At 46.7% G+C, this 22,361-nt stretch overlaps 1 protein-coding gene across 2 annotated transcripts in view; it reads left to right on the top strand.

Annotated features, from left to right (window-relative positions):
• The window catches only part of LOC3290304 (uncharacterized), a 75,676-nt gene that overhangs the window by 20,739 nt on the left and 32,576 nt on the right, over nt 1-22,361 (top strand). The window contains exons 2-5 of one of the 2 annotated variants that reach the window (XM_061644183.1): nt 240-364; nt 16,209-16,718; nt 17,402-17,542; nt 17,815-17,913. In XM_061644183.1, coding sequence (XP_061500167.1) covers nt 16,283-16,718; nt 17,402-17,542; nt 17,815-17,913 — 676 coding nt within the window. In that variant the 5' untranslated portion in view covers nt 240-364; nt 16,209-16,282. Of the gene's footprint in view, nt 1-239; nt 365-16,205; nt 16,719-17,401; nt 17,543-17,814; nt 17,914-22,361 lie in introns of both variants that reach the window. The other variant, XM_061644182.1, reaches the window with a different exon arrangement.

Raw genomic sequence — 22,361 nt, 5'->3', positions numbered from 1 at the left:
AGCGAAATTGATGCACGCTCGTCGCTTATCATGGTTTATTTATAAAGGGTGTTGATTGCTCCCTAACGAACCACCACCACAGCCGAAATAGATCAGTATCGGAAAAAGTAGTTTTATGAAATTATCTCTTCCAGGGCTGGGTTTGACATTTTACTGCCACCTTCGCATGTCGATTCAACTGTCAACGTGTGGCCGGATGATTAACTCCATCACATTCTCTCTCAATTTTCCGTTCGCAGCCACTGCACCCCAAGCTGCTTATCGAAAGGAGACCAACAGCAAGCTAGAAAACGGACGGACACCAAACGGACAAGTTCTTCTGCGGACTCCGGACTTAAGCTACCCTAGGAAACGGGACACGCGGGTAAGTGAATAGAAGCAGCATGGTGGAGAAAAAAACGATCCAAAGGAATCCGATTGAGCTTCGCATTTCGTTACCGATCTGTCAGCGAAACTGGTCTCCTAAATGGTAAAATGCGATTCTCAAACCGGAGATTCTATGCGCCGGTTGACATGACGTCCGGTGCTTTTTTTTTTGCAATGCACAGTTAGATTCGCTCCAGATTGGCATCTTGATGACGTCGCGTTCTTGCGCACCACTGCGTGTGCTGCATACGCAACGGAAAACGTGTTGAAATGTGGTGGGATGAGGGATGAGGAAGAAAAAAAGAAACAAAAGCCCCCTCGTCGCAACACGGCGGAGGATCTTCGTACGAGAGGGTGCGTTAATGGTGTAACGCATCACTTCCTTTTCTGATCGAGCAAGCGAACGGGTTTGATCAAAACAAATAGAAGAATTTCGACTTGCCTAGTTGGAAGCGAGCCGCCTTGCCTTGCGCTTTTTGCAGCCGAAGCTTAATCGGCAGGGTGGTGCTGCTGGTGCATCATAAATATTCATGACTGATAAGCGCTATTAATTTGCGTCTGCAGTGCGTCTGGGGATGTGTTTACGCGCTACTGTTGCTACTGCTGCAGTTTGCAGCTGCGTGTAAATGCAATAGTTGTAGGGAAATGGTCAGCGCGAACGGAGGGCGTTGGTTGGCATGAGCATCGATGGGTGGCATAATTCTAGGAAGCAATCAGCGTGTTTCGCCCGATGAAGTGCTGTTTCTACTGTAGGAGCCTAAGAGTTGGCCTGAGCAGTTATGAATTATCATTTAAATGAGCTTACTTTATAGGCAATTTTTCAATCAGTAAGAATGAAGAGAAGGCAGGTCTTTCTAGGAATGAAAGGTTTAAACAATTCTTTAAATTAATTCTTCTTTTAAATTATTTTGTTTTTGACATTTTGAGGATTTATAATTAAGTGTTAAATTTTGTAAAGAAAAGTTAAAGAGCATGACATTAACAATGTTATGCAAAGCATAAAAAATGTGAAGTAAAATCATATTTGTCTCTTACATAGCAAGCTTTAATTTGTGTTTTAACCATTTTTTCATGTTATCATAGCCATATCCAAGCATATTTAACTTTTCCCTCTTTATGATGAATGAAAACCTTGTTGATGATCTTAGATATGATCACGCAAATAATCATAAATGCAATTGCTTGTTTGAAAAGAAGACTCATCCCTAATCGTAAACGCTTAAGACGAATCGTTATCGAACCTGAAATGAACTTTATAGCATGCTTTTCCCGCTAACCCCGTGGTGAAGACAAATTGCGCAGGCATACAGCCTATAAGCACGGTGTGCATTTTGTTCCGCATTCCTGCTACAAGTTGTTCTTGGGCACACGGGAAAATAATAAGAACACACATTTCCCCCATCCTTTGCGCTTGCTCGCTCACAGGAGGTGTCAATGCAGCGAAAGGCGGTTAGCATGGCCGCTCTAACAGGATTAGTCCCTGTCCCGGCTCACCCCAGGGTACGCAGGGACAGGGTTAAGCTTTATGCACACCGTCAGACTAAACAAATAATGCCATATCCTATTTCTCGGACAACTGCACACGCAATCGTCTGTTGCTTTTGTCCGCTAAACCCGATGGTGGCGGTCATCTGCTGCGTTACTGCGGGAGGTCAAAGCCACACTCGCCCGCGTTGCATCGGCCGGGGTTATGCGGTAGAAAGGTATGAAGTTTTACTACAAATCCTGCAAAATTACTTTCCACACTGCGGGTGCGCGAGCGAATGTACTGGAAAAACTGGACACTGCTGGTGCGGGATGGAACGGCAGTGTTCTCCCAGCAAGCTCCAGTGCAACGTTACAAATCAAGCATCTTCACTTGCTGCTCCACCATGTTGTGGGGCAAGTTGAGTCTATGGATTGGATTAAGATTTGCTTTCCCCTTTTTGCTCGGGCCGTTGCGTACTGCATAAAACCTACCTCCGGAGGATGGTAGATGATGGGCACGCATGGCTAAAATAAATAGCAATGATCCCAATGGCCTCTGCACGGATCATTCACGAACGCCTTGCGGATGCGTATTCACCCGTAGCACACAGCCAGACGCCCGAAAGCAAATACTTCCCTTTTACCCAGGGGGCAAGCAAGAAGCAACATCACTGTGGGGCAGTAAAATTGATTTATTGTTTCGCATGTGTCTAGCTCACGGCACAGACACCACCCCAGCCCAGGAGAGTTTTCCCCAACCGCGTCCCATCCGCCCAGAACACAAGGGTACACGGGTATGGGGTTTTATTTGTTTTCCAATTACGCCGGCCGGTATGGGCAACGTTTTGTTGGTTTGCCTCTGGGAGGTGGAACGAAAATCACAGCCAATCTTTCTCCTCCCCACTCTATTTCCAGCCCCATAAAGTCGCTCGGTTGCGTTTGGTTCGTTAATTTCTTAATTTATTCTTTCTCAACTCCCGGGCGCCTGGCGGCAAACGCTCGGGACTGCACGCGTGGCCGGGTTTTATGTGGCCGGGGCCGGTCGCTCGCATTTCGGGGGCTGTCCTGACACGCGCAGAAACGTCTTCATTCGCGGTGGACGCACGCGCACGCGCGCAAGATCTCGCGAGCTCGCTCTTACGATCTTCTCTGATAAGCGAGGATATGTGTGCAAAATAAAACGGCAACAAAAATGGCAAAAACCACTGCTCATGGAACGCCGTTACGTAGAATGCGCCGTATGATGGGTTTTAGTTTACTGTATCTGCCATGAGCAGTGTTTCCGGTGCCGTCTCGATGCACGTTGGTTGTCCGGTTTAAAAGATATTAATACTAGCGGTAAATGGAACGTCCCGGTAGGTCGTTATGGCGGGCATGGGTTTAGTTTGCATAAAACAAAGGTGCGCTAGAAACGTTAATTAGTTGGAGGCATTAGGAAGTGGCGTAATTGGGTTCAGTTCCGATGGCGATGCAGATTGAGTCCTTTGGAATATATTAAAAAAGAGAGGAAGAATGCAAGAGAAAGTGGAACCTTGTTTGTTGAAAAGCATGAACATATTGCATTGAATTTTATTTCAAGGTTCGTGCATTTTACCATCGTTGAAGTCTTTCAAGCAAATCTTTGAGATTGTTCTTTTCAACTCACAAAGCTCCTCAAATCTAGATTCTTATGTTTTATTCAGACGAATATATACTAACATAAGACTAAAATAATTTATTTCAAAACTTTCACGAAGGGTTCGTCTCTTCTCTTTAATTGAAATCTTTTAGGTCAGTAAGCTTTAAACGTTATTCCATCGATTCTCACGCATTTCTAGGAGCACGGGAAGCCTCCTGAGGTTAAGAACCTGTTCGATCATAACCTCTACTACCCGTAAGCTCGATCATAACCTCTACTTTGCAGTTAGTTCTATCCGGCATCTGCTTGGCATCAGTGTCTGCTGTAAAAAAAGGAATAAATTTTTGATATTATTTTTGCAATCAGCGGAAGCAATCAGTGCAATCGTGTCCGGTGCATCTGTCGTCAAGCGGAGGACAATTAACAAGTCTTTGCTAGCCTACTCTACGACAACGGATGATGGGTAGAGAACCAGTTTAGAGCCCTCTCAAACCGTTTTACATGCTGCTTCCCTCGATTAAATATCAGATTGCAATCACTGATCCGCCCGTCGTCCATCCATCGCGACAAACCAAAAAGGCCTCCAAAGACGAAGCAAAGCAAAACGACATTTATGCATATGAAGCAGGACGGGGTGGCCCCCGGGTGTATTTATGCATTCGGTACCTTTTTGCCACAGCATTTGTTGTTATGTCGGGGCCGCAGGGGTCGTGATCGCTCTCCCCACGCCCAATTGACAATCAATTTCCAGTCAATCTCTGCCCTGCGCACTGTGCGGGTGTGGGTAGAAAGTGTCGCTTGCTAGAGGGTCTGCAATTTCCAGCCCGGCAGGCCAGATCGATCAACGCTCTGAGGGAGTAGCAATGGGTTTGAAAAAAGTTATTATCCACTCGCCGCAATTGTGGAGTAGGACGGTCGACCGGCTATTTCCTTCTTCCGCTTACCAGTTTTCTGCCAGCACATTCAGTATGGGACAATAAAATCGTAAATGTTGCATAAATTATGATCTTGGCCCGTGCGACGACAGGTTCGATTTGGCATCGGCATTTGCTAACGGCTAGAGGGAAGTGTGTCTGTGTGTGTGTAGGATACCAAGGGAGTCTTCTCGCATTGTCGCTGCTAGAAGACCCCGAAACCGGACCACGAAGTTATCGATCCCGTGGGATCACCTCTAGCCGCTAGTACACCTTCTGTTTTTGGCCCTTTGGCAAACGAACGATGCTGCATGCATGCTAGGGAAGAAAAGAACCATTTGCAGAAATCTGATCGTCGGCGTACGTATGTGACGGTACGTGTTTGCAGCGGCGCGTGTTGCCTAGCACAAGAGGTGAACGAAGGGGATGAGGAGAAGATAATTTAATTTACATAATGGGCTCGGAATCGCGGGTGGATAGTGATACAATTCTTTTCGCTGGAAGAGAGCTACACGACAGACGTTGCATAAAACGGACGTTGATGGTGCACGGAGCGCCCCACCGTCCAAGCGGGCCATGTGAAGGTGGTCGCCCCGATTGAAATATTGATCTGGGGCAACATAATTTGTACGATGGTGCGGGCAGTGTTATCTGCGCGAACGCGTCGTAGGAGGATAACAGGGTAACAGGATCTTCGCAATGCAGAGATGTCTATATACGCTCGTCTAGCTTATCCTGTCTAGCCCTCCTAGCTCAACGGATGGTTTGAACGGTTTAACGGAGCTTTGAAGGTGGGTTGTACTTCTTTTCTCCTTTTCAAAAAAAAACGGCTCTTTGTGGAGATGGTAAGTAAAACATTGAACTTGCAGCATGATGCCCGCTTGCCAATTGGAAATCTGGTTTTATCATCAGCCTCAAAGTATGCGAGAGCACAAAACGGGTCTTTTCTGCGGCATCGCCAACATGGGCGGGGGGGAAAAACTGATCTAGCCCGGCCGATGTGGGTCCTCCGGTACCTTCGGCAGATGGAACTTGTTTTCACGCAAAACTCGTTGTGCACTTGCCGTCGATAGTTGGGTTCGATTGCAGCAACGGGGCACCATAGTGGTCATAGTGCGATGCGCAACGTTCCGCTGCGTAGGATTGCGTAGCAAAGGGAACCTTGGAAACGATGGGATTTATATCAACATAGGAAGAAAAAAAAAGCTCATATAAAAACACCGCCCGTTCGGCTGCGACACGTCACAGACGTGCTAGCTGCAAAACAGGGACTTATTCATGAAGAAATGGTCCAGTCTCCAGCAAAGGGGCGACATCCATTAAAAGGTAAATACTTCTATAACTGCTTTTTTATTGGGTGGAAGCACAACGAGTGGGCCGCCCGAACGGCCGGTCGCCGGCATGCAGTGGCCTCCGGGGACACTTTGCGACTCTTTTAATTTGCTACAATCGAATCATCCTGACCTGCGGGGAAGAGAAATGGCAGAGCAAGCGAGAGAGAGAGATAAGATTAGAGACGGCGAAACGGCAAACGGGTTCGTCGCTTGGTGTCGTTTGATGGGGAACATTTTTACAACACTTGGAGAATGGTTTGGAAAGAAATGCGTGGCGTTTTTGTGTTTGTCGCTTGCGATCGTTGATAAAAGAAACCTTTCGGCAAAGAAAGTGCGAAAGCGCTTTTCCCTTGTGCTGCACACCAATACAAATCGATTACAAACGGCGGTGGTTGGTGAAGTTCATTGGCGGCGAAAACGGTTACCCCTGTCTAGCCGTGTCTAGGGTGTTACAAAGTTCAACAACTTGTAGCACCAGCCACGCTTGATCGTTGGATCGTGAACCTCACCAGATCGTGATCGCATAGCACAGGTACACAGGGCAGACGAATTAATAGATTAATCCATAAATTGAGTGATTTATTATTATTGCACCACATATTACTCATCTCCGTGCCTGGTTTTTGCGCAGCTTATGCAAACCGGTCGTCGCCTGTCCGTCGGGAATTACCGGATCATCCGAAGGTAGTAAGAAAAAAGCGCAGCCAGCCCAGAACGGTACACTGGCGACGGCAGCATCATCAGCTACTCCATAATAATAATCATAATTCTAATAGTTACCTGTGCTGTGGGGCCTTGCTCCCGTCTGCCATCATCGAAAAGAATAACGTACACGAAGATGTTGCAGATTATCGTGTCGGAGAAAAAAAAAACGATGGGCAGGAAGATGAGGTTTAACATTGCCAACACTAAAGATCCCCCAACCCTCCAACAAAGCACCTGTTTTTTCTGCAGCTTCTCCTCTTCTACGCCTCAGAAGCCGGAGCTAATCTTTCCACCGACTCCTACCAGCTTAGCGACGATCGAACGGATCGCTAACGATACAAAATTTAGATAATCAACACAATTACCAACAATACCCTTTCAATGAAACGGTCAAATTACCACCAATCTGGTAGTACGCGGCCGTTCGTCGCCTCCGCCGTACCGTACGGGAGCTGCTGCTGGGCCGTGGTCAAGCTTCCCATTTTTGCAAGCCTGGATAATCACGTTGCGCAAATACGTTTGCGAGGAGAACGGGAATTTGATCGGGTGTAGTGTTAATAAAAAAAAACCGCACGAACCAAACTACCTTACACCGTTCTTGCGGCGGGCCGGTTTATCTGTCGGCACTTCAAGTACGCAAGGTGACGATAATCGTAAACTGACAAGAACAACTAATTTGCTGTTGAGTTGTAAAAAAACGATGAGAACGGGAGCGTACTCTGGGCGAAAGGGGATAAAAACTGGGATCAATCCGTTTAATGCAGCTTCGGAAACGGAACGGCGCTGAAACCGGCAGAGCAGCATCATAAGAGTGGTCATTTCAGGGGGTCCTAAAGTGGCCAATCCGGTACCAGAATTGTTGGGTATTAATGGAGTTTACTGTTCAATAAGCAAACGAACGAACAAAATGCTGGCGTCCCATAGCCGTGTGGTGTGCAGCCGTTGGTGCCAACGGTGAATATTGGAAGTCATTTCTCGCATAAGAATCTTGTTCAATTGCCCACTTCGAACGGTTCGTGACTTTTGAAAAGGTCGGTAGCTAAAGTGTCTGTAGCCTTTAGCCGGCATTAGATTAGCTTCCGTGCAGGTGGAGGGCACGGTGTAGTGACTTCATCAACAGCCCAACACCCGAGAGAGTGCTTCTAACCTTCAAGGGTCAACGATGGTGCACACCTGTGCCCAACGAAGTTCACACCATCATCCAAGCCTGGCTCTTAAGTCCTAAGAGTGGGTTCTGGTGCAGTACACGTCGAGAGTGATGCTCCTGTTGGGGAAAGCATCTTTTGAAGGAGGCATTACTGGAAATGGTGCTAAGCTAAACTCTACAGAAGTGCAGGAGAATCACGAACCAAGAGTAATAGATTCCAGTTGATTCTGAGGAGAAGTTCACACGAAACTCTACACATAGCATACACTCTCAACGCGTCATAAGAATGCTTAAAGTCCTAAGCTCTTAAGTACGTTACATGTTAATAAGCAACACTTTGGTTCGGGAAATTCCCAGAACATCTGCGTAGATTTCTCACAGAGGAGCAGCGAGCAGCTTGGAGAAATTAAATTATCATACCAAACGGACCCGCACCCGTCAACAATGTTTAACCGATCGTCCAATCACTTCAGTTTCCTCTCCTGAGCGATCCACCGCGTGAAAGTTCCCCCGGATGGCGGCTTTGCGCTAATCTGCATACAAACAAACGCTTCAGTGTCCACAAGCAGATTGAAAAATTAGTCGCCCCATTGTGAAGCGTTTCGGCACGATCGGTTGACATTTCGGTCGATCCCTTGTGTCGGTTTGCTCTCCTCTGTTCGATCCGTCAATCGAGCAAATTGACATTTCCAATCAAAAGCGCGGACGCGAGAGCGCCGAATACCGAACACTAATCAATGTTGTGCATTGTGTTGTAAAGCGGGAGGAGTTTGGGATTGTCTTCCCCAACAATAGTAAGACGCTTTCTAGCCTCATGGGCCCTGCGGAAGAGATCCAGCAGGAGCCCGCGCACATTCCAATCGTGTGCCGTTTTGGAGTTGGTGGAAGAAATTAGCCGTCCAAACTGGAGCACTGTTCGCTTCCGCACGGCGGCCTCTCTTGAACAGGCTCATTTGCATACGGTGGGTCCGTGCTTGTGGAATGCGTTTAGGAGTGATACAAATTGATAATGCGCGATCGTGACTCGGCCGAAAATGGGCAGCTTCTGCTGCTGCTCGTGTGGCGTGTAAGAGCACACAGCCAGGTTGTATTTTACAAATTAGCCTAATGGGACGCGCCCATTACAGCACACGCACTCGCATCTAGATCATTTGTAGAAGTTTATGCGAATTCCTTGTTGGGTCCTTGAATACTTAACCTTTTGCAGCAGAGGTTCAGCGCGATTCAAAAACGCACCTTCTAGTGAGCGTGATTTCCTTCTCCTGCGGACAACAAACGGCATCTTATCGCGTGCCCATCTCGTGCCCGTACCGAACCCACTTTTCTTTGTCCAGTTGCGTCCCGAAACTTCGATGAAAAAGTCCCTTCACTCGGGCTCGGGATCGATTGAAAAACGATTCCCGTTGCACCGCCCCAGTGGATCTTCATTTGCAGCTTTGATAAAACATTGCGCAGCCAACACAACACAAAAAGATGTTGGCCATTCAATAGGTACTTACGCGCCGCATACGGGCAAACACACATAATGTCGTCCACTCCCAGGGCCCGATTGTAGGCCAACGGAGTACCGATAGAGCAACTGGAGGGTTTGTCCTTACCTGCCACCTCCTTACAAACCGGCAAACCGGTAAATCTAGAACCGTGTGCCGTGGACCTGCGTTACGGGGCTGCGGGGCGTAAAATCCCGTCCTGCCATAAGCCCCCGGGCCCCGGGAGAGATTGTCAGGAAATCGTTCCGCACCGTATGAGTGTGAGCGCACAACACAAAACAACATTTCAAACAAAAAAAAGAGGCATCAAAAGAAGGAAAACACATGGGGGGAAAAATCGACGAGATTCATGCGGAGTTGCTGGGATAGAATGGAGCTGTGAGTGTGGGGCAACCTGTTACGCCACTCGGGGAGCGAAAGAAACCATCGCGGTAGCTTCTTCCTTCGGCAAACGGCAAGGAACCGAGATACCCGATGATATCACACAGAGGTAATTGTTGAAGATTAGAAAAGTTCGATACGTTCCGGCATCTCGAGCGCAAGTTAAGCGCGTGTACAGGATAATTATTGACCGGCCGCGCCGTGCTTCTTTAGCCGGCCTGTTGGTACTTCAGATCGTTCGCAACATGCACGGTAGGAGGAAACAACAGACAAAAAAGCAAAAAAAAAAAAACGCGTCCAATATTCTACGTGGCAGTGCTGGGTGTTTGGAGCATTATTATCAGCCCAGCAGTCGCGATCGCCGACCGCGCGCCGCACCGAATGATGATGGGTAAAGGTGGATTAAGGTACGGAGGTTAGCGCATCGGGCGGCTCGCTCGTGTTCCGCCACTTATCGATGTAATATTTTAATCTTTTCAATAAACCAGATAAAGATAGGGATGCCTTTTCTTCTGGCGGGAACGGGCGTTGCGTTTTGCGCGCGTTTAGGACCGTCATAAATTCTTTGCGTACCGATGCAATCAGCGGAAGAAAACGGTTCGTTAGTTATGGTGTTGCACAATGAGGATTGATAAATGTTGTTAAGTGTACCAAAAAGGAAGGAACTGTTACAGTTTATGGGAGATTTTATGAATGAGTTAGACTGAAGCATTTAAGGCCAAATACATCTTAAAGAAATTAACGTCCTTTTTGGTTCTTACTTGAGTTCGCTGAAGAGTTAGAGTAGAGTTTGAGTCAGTTGTATTTCTATATAGATCTCGTTAATAATGTAACGATTTTAAGGATTTCAGCATTTTTATAACATAGTCAAAAATAATCAACAATTAAAGTAAAAATCAAAGCTTGAAATAAGTAACAATTCCATTCGATTGATTCAGAGCCTAAAAGAAAGCTTATAAATACTAAAAAATAGCACGCATTATCTCTCCATTCAGCACAAACTTACACAAAAATGCAAACCATTCCAACATAATGACGATGACATAGCCAACAATTCGTTGTTCGCATGCTTAAGCTCGGCTTAGCGGAATTCCCCCTGCCTTCCAAACGGACATCAAACAACGTTGATATCCACACCGTGCGGGAATCGATTTGTAGTGCTTGGTCGGCGCTCGGCAGCCACCGCGAAAACAGCACACAATTAATAACAATTACTTTTAATTACGACAAACCGATGCCCGCTAACGGGATAATCGCTGTTTGAAGATCCAATAAAACCTAACCCGATAATTCCACACACACACATACTCACACCGCAAAACGTTCCCTGTCCGTAATCGGTACGGTACGGTGACTTCATACGCCATAAGAGAATCAGAAGAGGAACCTGAGCTCGCAATCAACTGTATCGCCGATGAAATGCGATGAAATCAATCGCTCACCGGCCGTAGTAGGTTGCACCAAGCACGAAGCTCTTGTCACCAAAGCGACGAGTTTGACCGATTTGTGGTCTGTTGGACGTCTGCTGGTGAAACCTGGGGTGGGGAGTAGAACGGAGGTGTAGAAAATACCAATCAGCACAAGCGGAAAATCGAAGCCGAAGTAAATGGGACGGAATCGGGATGGACGGTATTGGAGTTGGAGAGGGCAACAAACGCAACACACAACCTGTCCCTTTTAGAACCCAGATGCCCCAAACCAGATGATCCAGCGGAAAGAACCTGTTTGCCGTCGCGATCGAGCGTCCTCGATTGATCTAATTAACTTTATTCAACGGAACATAAAACGACGATCAAAACCGTTCCTCCACTGTGAAGCAGGGTGTGGTTTGGTACGCGCAGGGAACGACCACAAGCCTCTAAACAAGTGGCGTCGTTGCAGAAGGTAGTGCTTTTTTTCAAGTTGTCCTAGCATCGGTGCAGTAAGTCGACGGCTACCGTGGTTTCACTGGGTCCCTTTATGGGTCCCGCTTAATGGCCGTTGACGGATCGTTGACAAGAGGTGGAGCTAGAGATGGAGGCTTATCTTCATTTTTTGTTGTTGATGTTACTGTTATTGTGTTGCGAAAAATAAGCTGATGAATAGATTGATTCTAGGAATTCAAGCTTGGCATAGCAGATTGTCTGAAGTTTTAAGCTGATTTTCGATTTATAGAAATCGTTTTTTATTGATTTTATTTGAAAAGCTAACGAGAAACAGCTTGTTGGGAGTGATCAAACAATCAATGATTTTATATATATTAATATCTTTCTTAGCATCATGCTTTCAGTCCAAATTTAATCTAAATTAATTTCAGTTATTTATCGCATAACGCAAACTTAACACAAACCAATTGTTTTAATGAACAGTTTACTACGAACAATATAATGTTAATTATAAAGCAACTATCTGCACTAGCTAATCACTGTTATGAAGAATCTACCCTTCTTTTAAAATGCCTGCCTTGGGTAACTATGTTTACTGACTTCAATTCTGACGCAGACGCCCAACCCCAACGCACCAGATCCTTGCCGAGGATTGAGATTGATGCCCGGTTGGTATGTCGCTCGAAGCAGGTGACTTAATTATGCAAACTAGTCTTCAATATTGCTCATTACCGAGCGGGCAGGGTAAGAAGACGCCTTTGGCAAACAGATCAGTGCATGCTTGGCATGAGCTACACCCTGAGCAGGACTGGACTAGGGACATTTTTCCATAATTGCTCCCCTTCTATGGAATGTTCTTCTTATGCTTCCTTGTTGGAGCATGCCGTTCGATGCTTGGAATAAATATGCATCTCGAACGATCGACTGCACGCCCGTCAACGGCATGAAGGGTATGCATTAATTGCTGTTTATCGGTCAGGTGATTATGATGATCGAGCCGTGGTTGTGTGGTGGTGACGATCCGCTCACTCCTCGGAAAGCGTATGCAATTTTCACTGAATTTAATTCCCCCGGCGTAACAAATCGTGCTAATGTGAGGCAGCTATCGATGTCGGATGCTGTGCAGGGCCGTTTGTTGTTTTTCGTTGCTGCTAGAGAATGCCAAACAGGAAATTGGAATGTAGGTAGATAAGCAAGCGGCAGAGCGATCGTGGATTTACACACAAAAGGAGAGGGCGAGTGATACATTCCCGTGATTCCTTATCCATGTTCGTTGCGTTTCCTTATCCGTGTTCGGTGACAGCATAATGCTGGTTCGAACAATAATCATACTGCAGTCGCAGTGTCGGTTTGACGCACGTCGACGTTTGGTTGACAAATTTATGCGTTGTTCCTGTCCAGGTTGTTTGTGGGTGCTCCTGTCCACTGCTCAATCATCTCAATCTTTTGTGTGATGGAAGGAAGGATGGAACAAGAACGGCTATGGAGGCGTTCATCGGATTTTAAATCTATCTCCCTTTCGCCCTATTAAAACGCTGACTGATGTTTGTGAGGGTGAAATGAAGAAATTATTAGCAACCGGGAAGGCATCGAAGTCGTTAAGCAAGTTAAGCTGTTAAGAGTGTTCTGTTTTGCTGTTTGTTTTGCCATCTTGTTTAGTTCATCGGTTGATGACGGACGTTATACGGGGCTTCTCCCTGGTTCCATGGGGAAAGTGATTTTAATTTGCAGAAATAAAAGCACCTTTTGTATCGGATTGAGCAAACGATTGTAGGAAGAGATATGACCTAATTAATGGGGCGTTGTCTTGTAATCTTCCTCCAGTGAAAGGTTTTTTATCTAGTTTTTTCAAAAGTGTTTTCGAAGAATTATTGTAACTTGTGTAGTGAAGAACACATTTGTTGCGTTGATTATGAGTTGCTAAATGATGAATTTGATAGTTCTTGAAAAGCACTTATTTGATAATTGCATTTTCATAACACTGTGTTTACTTAAGAAAGAGGAACGGTAATTAACAGGGTAACGAGATATTTAAAATTTAGCACATGCAATAATATATAGGAAGATGCTCAATACACCTCCTATATGTAGGCTCAAGCAAGTTAAGTCAAATGAAAAAGCATCGGAAAGATTTCACTTTTCCCAAACTAAATCATTCCATGTCCAGAAGGAGCCATTAACTCACAAAACCCAACAAAACATTTAAACCGTATCGGATATAAATCGCAGAACGGTCTTGCCCCAAAAGACATAATTGCAATGCACCACGAGCACCAACCACGATCAATACACAGTGGAATATCTCGTTAAAACGTCACGGAATTCATTACCATTAAAATTAACGCAACGTCCCAGGCGCCAGCCAGAAATTGAAAGATTCGTCTTGATAATTGCCAACGATTGTGCCTGTTGCTCGATCGGCTCTACACCCGATTCTCACACTTTGCTGTGCGAGCTTTTTAGCCGTACATCATTTGCTCACCCTTTACACCAATCAACGCACTGGTGGCAGGTCGTAAACTGCTTCGAAAATGCGTTAAATCAGATGAGATCCAATTTAAATGATGACTACACGATGATATTATTTCACTGCTTGCCAGTCTCCAGGTTTGAGGCGGATCCCAACAACTGTACAGTGCCATGGAATACTAATTAATTGTGCTGTTGTTCCGTTCTTCCAAGGTACGGAGCGCAGGTGAAATCTAGCCGCTGGCATCGAAGGCCCCACCAAACGAAGCGTCAATGTGAAATCATTCAATAATGCTTTGTCGGGAATATGCAGAGACGAGATCCACGAATACGATTGATCACAGACATCTTTCGAGCATCCAGTTCAACCCATTTGTTCACCCTATCTCTCTCTTTCCCTCTCTTTCCTCGCGGGCTGTTCGTGTGAGGTTTGACATATTTTAATGACTTCTTATCTTCACGGTAGCCTACGGCGGGCTTTTAGTGAACATGCAGCGTCATCTAAACGCGGTCCAGGTTCCGTGTGCGCGAGCTTATCGTGTTCCCGTGCTGGTGGAAGTTTCTGTTCCTTCTTCGCCCGAGGTGTTTTGCTTATCGGTAACAAAAATTTGTGTCTCCATTAAGGGAGCGAAGAAATTACTCCTGAATAAAAAAAAAAAAAAAAAAAAAGGGAGCGAAGAAGCTCTGCAAAATCAACGGCTGGCATATTATGCAAACGGTAGTAATCGGATGTGAAAGATCTGCTTTCGCGAAATCGCGCATGTTGTTTTTTCCGAAATTTGTCAACTCTTGTCAGATTTATCGCGCTAATGTGTGTAAGCAATTTTGTTGTACATTAATTGGTTTACAGCTTTATCTTGCGATAGTGGAAGATGTATGCTACGTTGGAAGTTATGTGAAGAATAATAAGTAATCATAATGATGTTTAATTAGGGGACTTTATTCAACCTTTAGCCTTGGGTGAAGCATCACAAACAGTAATGATCGACTTGTTTTTCAGTTATCATTATTGCTTTAAATGACATTTTGTTCCGCTTCAGTAAACATCACAATCCAAACAATCCAAACCACTGCCACAATCGAACTTAATTTACGTATAAGAGAAAGCTCACTCTCTTTTCGTACTACTAGTTTCCGGCGATGTTAGAACGATCATCTGAATATTTGAACCACTAACTCACATCTGTCTACCATTCAAACAAATCGTAGCCAGTGTGAAAAGTGACAGCTACACGACAGTTCCTAGGTTCGTCAGACAGATCGAAAGGTAAACACGATGGCACACTTTTGGCACGCCAACACAGGTTGACAGTAAACGCAAACATATCGAAAATAAAACAAACAAAAAGAACCTAACAACCTAAACAGGTGGTTAGATTCGTTTTACAACTAGTCATTGATCGTTTGCTCTTTTTTCTGTGTGTGTTTGGTTCTTGTTTATTATAGCTCTTCCTATTCTCTTGAAACAATCCTAACCCCCAACTAACTGTACCACTTGTCCGCTCTTTCGAACACTGTTCGACTTCTCCAGCTACTCATTAATCAAAACCCCGGCCGGGGATGGATTTAATCTGCCTTTCCTTTGGAGGTCCTAATTTAATATTTACATAATCTTAATTGATCTAGATTCTGGGTCGATCGATAATACCATTTGGAAGCAAAAAAAAAGCGCACCAACCGCATGACACTCACACGTCCAGTTGCGGCCTGGGAAAAGTCGGCAATATCGGCGTCAGATCGGTCACATTAAATTTGAAGCCGAACGAGGCAAACGAGCCAAAGCAGCCAGATTGGCGGGCAATTGGCACAAGATTTACAAGTTCATCAGCCCCGGACGGGCCCAACCTTTTTGTGGAGTTCCGTCCCGCCATAAAAGATATCGTGTGTTCGACGGGAAATTGATGACTCTGTAAAGCAGTTTCGATACACACATACACTGTGGTGCCAACCGATCTTCCACTTGAAGAAGCGGCCGTGTTTTGCCAAATCATCTGACTAATTATGAAAGGTTACAACTGGGCTTGGATTTACGCGCCCGGGCATTCATTAATCAAACCAATCCTACACCGCGCAACTTGCACATACATCTTCGTTGAACTTGGCCCCTTCGACCTGCCATATCCAGTGGTGGGTCGTAACGGCCAGGTTAACGCCAGGTTCCTTCCCGGGCTCCTCCCAGGCGCAGCACAACTCCTGCAGAAGCTGATGGAAGTTAAATTATCTTCTCAAAACGGTATTTAGTGTCTTTCGGACGGCATTGTTCGAGTCGAGATCGGCCTGTCGGCTTTGCGCTTTATCCCGGCGCGTCCATCTTCGATTACGTGAATTAAATAGATGTAATCATATGGGAAACTAAATTCTAGCCACTCCAGTAACTATTTATGCGCTGCTTTCGGATTGTTTTGATCATTTATTTTTTCTTCTTCTGTTTCCCTTCTCCTCATTCTAGCAGCTGGCATGCTTCCCCGTGTCCACCGGTGAACAACGCCCTTCCACTTCCCGCTTGGATCGCTCGGTTGTAGATGAATGATCACCGGCCGTTCAGCGAACCATGCTACAACGTCCACCACCGGCAGCGAACGGTTGCTGACCATGGCACGGCTGAGGCAGTGGCAGCGCCATGTCCTCGCGCCTGAAAGGTATGCCGAGGGCAGCCGATACCGTCACCCGGCGCACGGCCGGGATGGACACCCGGTGGGACGCGATAATTACACCGCATTACCGACACGTACGACCGGCCGGCAAAGCCATCTTCAGCGGGCGCTGGTGTTGCTGTCGCTGTCGCTGCTCACCTGCTGGACTGGCGGCGGCTTCGTCGATGCGGCGGCAACTCCGATCAAGAGTCCATTGCCCGGGTACGGCCGTGGAACGCCCATGTTCAAGCGAATGGGTGGCCTCACCGAGTCCGGCCGGATCTCCAACCTGACGCGTCTTCACAGTGGTGATCTGTTTTATACATTTGGTAAGTTTGCCCTCGGTGCGGCTGGGAGAGGGTGAGACACCCTGCCGATCATGTTGTCACCAGCGGTGTAGTGTTGCGTTTTTATTCAATTCCACGCTGTTGGTTGTTCGACTCTGTTAATGGTGCACGCGACGACACCGGCGTGCTCTGCACGCAACTCTGCAACGCTCCGGGAGCAGCGCCAGCAGCAGTGTCCGGTTCAGCTGGCGTTTGTCTGTTTCAGTGGCTGGATTTAGTAATCTGCCAGAGGTCAGCACTTGCTCTCATTTCGGAACTTCATTTGCGTGCGCTGTATGACTAAAAAGGCAAGAAAAGTAAATTGATTTATCTCTGCAAACGAGTCCACCCTGCACGCGATCGGTCGTTATGCAATGTATCCCCCGGTCCGGTGCTGGATGCTTTGTTGGGCTAAGGTCACTTCAATGCTTGGTTTGCTTGACCCAATAGCCCTCATTGCATTTCAATTTTTTATCCACACACCTTTCAACATACCTGTAAAGGGCGATTGAAATGCTTTCTAAATATTGACAAATATTGACACCATTCTGCAACTGTTTACCGCGTCCAATGGTAACACCACGTTTGATTGCACTAGCGGAACCACCGGCAAAGGGCAATAAAACAGCCCGATCTGACACACGCACTCAAGTTGAACTGACTCGCTTTTGCCTTCTCTATTTCAGAATCGGAAAAATGTGACACAGATACGTGCGTGGGGCTGTCGAGTGGCACGGCGGAACTATCGATCGGTGGCGATCGGACCGGTACCGGGCCCACCGGACCCCACCGACTCCCCGGAAGTACGGACCACATCAAAGAAATCGGTAAGTTTCGGCTGCTGGCCCCGCACACCAAACAAAATGACAGTTTAATTAGGGTCCCCTCCCGTTTGTGTCTGCCACGGCAACAGTGACGAACGAGCGTCATTCCCGCTAGGTGTGATCTATCTTGCTCCCAATTTTTCGACATCAGGTTCGGCGCATTCGTGTGGCGTCCCTTAAACGGCTTTCCGACACATTTCGGGATGTATTATTGTTATTATTTTAAATTGTTTTTTAATCTCAACCTTCCTCTTTCTTCTCTCCAAACCGACCAGACATGTCATCGGATGCGGGCATCGAGTGCAAGTGCCAGTGTTTGCCGCACCTGAGCACCTACCGGGAAGATCTCGGCATCTGTGTGGACGATATTAGAGGTGAGTAGGCTGCTTTGAGCGGTGGAGAGCAGCACAACAATAACGATCAGCCACCGATTACGGGAGGTTTTATTTTTCCAAACCCCCGTTGTCGTTTCGCCGCTAATAATCGTAATCGGTATTTCCTATTGGGCGGTTCTTTGTGGAGGCCGCCAAGCCAAGCTAAAGTTAATCACTAAGCATCATAAAAAATACGAGTAGTTTAATGTTACGGAAGGAACATAATTGTTTCCAGCAGCTTCCGCCAGCTCGCGCACACGGGGGGCATCGGGCAACACACAAATGATGCATCTGCATTCGAATTCCACAGACCGGTGGTGGAATGTTGTTGACCGGCCCTACATGTTTGCACACACACACATACACACGCGCGGTGATTATGATCGCCCGGTGCGCATTTCAATTTGAAGTTTACCGAGCGAAACGCGGCTAGAACGCGCGTTCTAAAATCAATTACAATTTTCCTGCCCGGCTTTCTCTCCAACGGTGGTGGCGCAAAGTTCACCTGTGTGTGCTGCAATGCTGCAGGCCGGTGCAGCAGCACGGGCACACTGGTCATTACACTCTGCTATGATCATCGCCAGCACACAAAAGGAACGCGAATTGGAAAACGGTGAACCATGAAGCGCGCTTGTGCCGCTGCACTACATGATTGCATTCCACTGTGGCTGAAGATGAGCGTATGGGCGATTGCATTACACCCTTTTTGCTATTTTTTGCTAGCACGCAATAGCCACTGGTACCATATGCCACGACCGGAGCTGCTTGGTATGGATGTTGAAGAGGGAAAGCGAAAAAAGCGAGTAACTAGGATTTGCTGACTTCTTGGGCAGCATGTTCTTGGGGATGAAGCTTACCGACACGTCTGAAATGAACCAGTGCCTTCATTTTAGCTCAGTAATTGGCAAATCTCGTAGCAATTGGATCGTGTTGCCTATGGATCTGGATCACTGAACGGTGGCAGTTCGGTGTCGGAGCAGGAGCTTTATGCTCCCTAATGCCCCACGATCGGACGATCGATATGAATAATTTGCTTTATTAGATGGTGATAGACGGCACGCGATGCGTGTGTGTGTGTATTCCAGGGAATGAGGATAGAATAATGGTGATAAATTTGCCACCATTAGCGAACTGTGTGCGTGGGTAATTTATTTGAATCAATAAGTGAAGGAAAGGTTCGATTAATTTGATTTTCAATCTGCAATTTAGCATGAGAAATGGGGTTCGATTATAGAAACAAGCGTTTTTCACTAGCGCCATCTGTATGGAACATAACTTTTATGGAACAGAAATCTCCCCAACAGTACCTATCACCTGTGGAGTTACTAATCCAACTATTTAAACCATTACTGATGCCATTGTACTCGTCGTGCCGCCAAACAATTCGGTACAGAAAGTCGGCTGGGGCCATTGACCAAGACCAATACCGTTTGTTTCGTTAAATTGTGCCGCTTAACATGCGCAAGCTGCTCCAGAACAAACCACCATCCTAAAATCCTACTTTTCGGTGTGTTTTCCTATGCCAGTCCATCTTTGCTTCCTTCCGGTGGGGCTTTCCTTTTTGCCGCAGTGCACAGTATTTTACACTCCGCAAGCGGAGGAGACGTTAAATTCGCTTCGTTAACCGCATTAAGACAACATACACAACACACCGCGACACACACCGCTGCACACGCGACCGTTTGCGCCGAAACAAACGGGGCCTCATAAAAGCTGCCGTGCCGTGTTGGGGTGAATTGTTCCGATCCGTACCCGTTGTTGGAATAAAAGCTCAACAATAAGTAGCATTAATCGGCACATTACACCGTCACCGGGCGTCATGTGCCCGAAAAGGTGAGGAGATTTTTGAAGCACAGAAAACAACACACGGTTTGGATTATGTTTCCCCCGTAGCATCGTGGCATCTGGAGGCACTTTTCATTCGCTCGCAGCTGTCTTTCCTAAGCCCAACGGGAACTTAACTATGACGAATTAACGCGCTGACTGAGCTTCGGGGGTGAATCCGAAAGGGATTGTAGAATAGAATAGCTGCCCAATTTCCGAAACCAAACAACACAACAGGCTCAAAGTGTTGTTATTAGTTCAATGATGTTGTCTGGTGCCTGGAGCGGCAGGAGCAGCCTCCCATCCCGACATTAGGACAACCGTACCCGGTAAAGAGGTGGGCCTTTAGGGGTTTTTTTCGGGCTTTTGTTTTGTGCCGACCGGTGGGCTGGATCTTACCATTAGATACGGCGCTTTTAAACGAGCGCAAGCCACACGGTAGTCGTAATTAACAACTTCACTTCCCAAGGAAAGGAAGCCGGGGTGTTCGCTTTCGAGAGTTGAGGCTCGCACGGAGAAACATCGTCTAAGTTTTATCGGGTTTTAATTCGTTGGTGATCCTTTCGTTTGGAACAACGGCGGACAGTAGTGACCGGTACGTGTGCATCGAAGATGAACCCCGGAGATGTAGCTTTGGAGCTACATTATGAAGGAGCTCGCCACGAACAATAAGAGCATTGATTGGGTTAATTATGTTATCATGTTTATTGCCCATCCATTCCCCCACAAAAAGGGACCGCATTGGGTCGCTTTAACATTGGCGCAAAGCCACGTAGTATGTGAAAGTACACGTTCGATAATCCTTCGATAAATTAAAGGCTTCGGCTATCGGACGGATCCGTTAGCGAATCTGGTCCATTCCAGACGATAATCTGCACTCACCGGCAAATTCGCAGCAAACGAGGTAAGAGGCCAAATCCTTCCACTATCTTGCACACACGTCTAATCAGTCATAGGTTTTATGACCGGCCAGAATTGCAGAAAACAATTCCAAGCGTATTATGCGCTCGTTCTTACAATCCTACAAGCACTTACGCTCTGCGGGGCCGGACCGGAGGAGAGAAGCTTAAATAAATTCCCGCTTGTCACTTGCTGGTGCTGGGAAATTTATTAATTGAGATAATATACAAGCACGTACACGCACCTGGCGCAAGAAGGAGACGGGCAACTAGCGAAAATGGGGGAACGAGAACTGGTTAGACACCAAGATTCGCACATCCATTGACCTCCGAAGCTCGTTTACGATCAAGCCCGCGGCGGGAAGTAGTGGAGATCTTTGATCGAGTGGATACTTGCCAGTGTACGGGCAGTTCGAGAGCCACAGCCGTCCCTCTATCAGTGGAAATATGAATTATGATGCTCTCACTTTGCACAAGGGCGTCCAAACGGTGTGTGTTTGAGCATTCCCCTACGGAGGATTACGATGGGTAAGCATTAAAGAGGCTATCTAAGTCCGTTCTAGTGTAAAGCAATGGTCAAGAAAAGGGAAGTCGCAAGACTGTGAGAGTGCTACAGTAAAGTGTGCACGTAACATATCTTCTTATCGGGGAAATTTATTCACCTATAAGTTGTGCCTCTTTGCCCTCCCTTTTCCACATCCCCCAGAGATCGTTGGAATCTCTCACCCGGGGGATGTACTGCGCATTAGGAGCCCGATAAATGGATGTTGATATAAGTTTTAGAGCCTGCGCCGGACGTATCTGCGGGGCATTGGTGCGAACGCACTTTGTTTTCGGTTGCGATTACCGATTCCCTTGTAAGGGTGTTTCGCGGCATGAGAACTTCCTGATGGCTTTATTTTGTGACATGATTTATTGTGCCGCAATCACCCTTAGGATCCACACCAAGTAGCTCTGGGTAGCAAATCAGGTAATGGTTGGTGCTATTGCAAGATCTTTGGTATTTTCGTGAGCGTGCGCCGCGTTTGCTGTGTTCAATTTGGGGCGATAAATTGTTGCCAACAATGAGCACAAGATTATTGTCCAACAAGCGCCCAATGCTTGATCTTTTGAATCCAATATTTTCTGTAGCTCTTTGAGGCAACAAACATATAATGTCTAATTGCGATCATTGCAAGCATCACACTTCAACGGGTCACTACCGTTTACGGCACTGTTTATGGAGCGTGCGTATTACGCGCATGACTGCGCGCCCACCTCAAACGACGTTTATGAGCGTGTGTCAGACGATGACTTGACCGATCGCTTGCGATGATGCTTCGCCTTCTTGCACCATCATCGTAGGCGGCTCACACAGGCCAGTAAGCAAGTGGTTTGATAAGCGCACCGAAGATCGCGGGTATAATTGGGTGTATGCGAAACAGCTCCGTCTGTTACGCCGGCCCGATGTTTACCCATCGAGCCCAGCCTGTCATTGAGCGTCAACTGAAAGCCTGAATCGTTCGGATGAGTGATTGGTCGTTTCGCAAAAGCCAACGCACAGACAGCGTACGTTCTGCAACCACACAGAGTGCGTTGATGCGTGACGATGCTCGGTTCAGTAGAGCGTGCGCTTCAAGCGAACCGAAGGGTCTGGTTCTTCCACGCGTTCGACCTGTAATGAATTCAATTTATTAAGACTTCCGGAACTCCGGAACGGTGTTGATGGACGTCTGAATGAGAGGG

Source organism: Anopheles gambiae, chromosome 2, assembly GCF_943734735.2.
Source record: "Anopheles gambiae chromosome 2, idAnoGambNW_F1_1, whole genome shotgun sequence".
NCBI classification, from domain to species: domain Eukaryota; kingdom Metazoa; phylum Arthropoda; class Insecta; order Diptera; family Culicidae; genus Anopheles; species Anopheles gambiae.
Note: the sequence above shows the minus strand (reverse complement) of the source record. Positions and strands in the feature narration are given on the sequence as shown.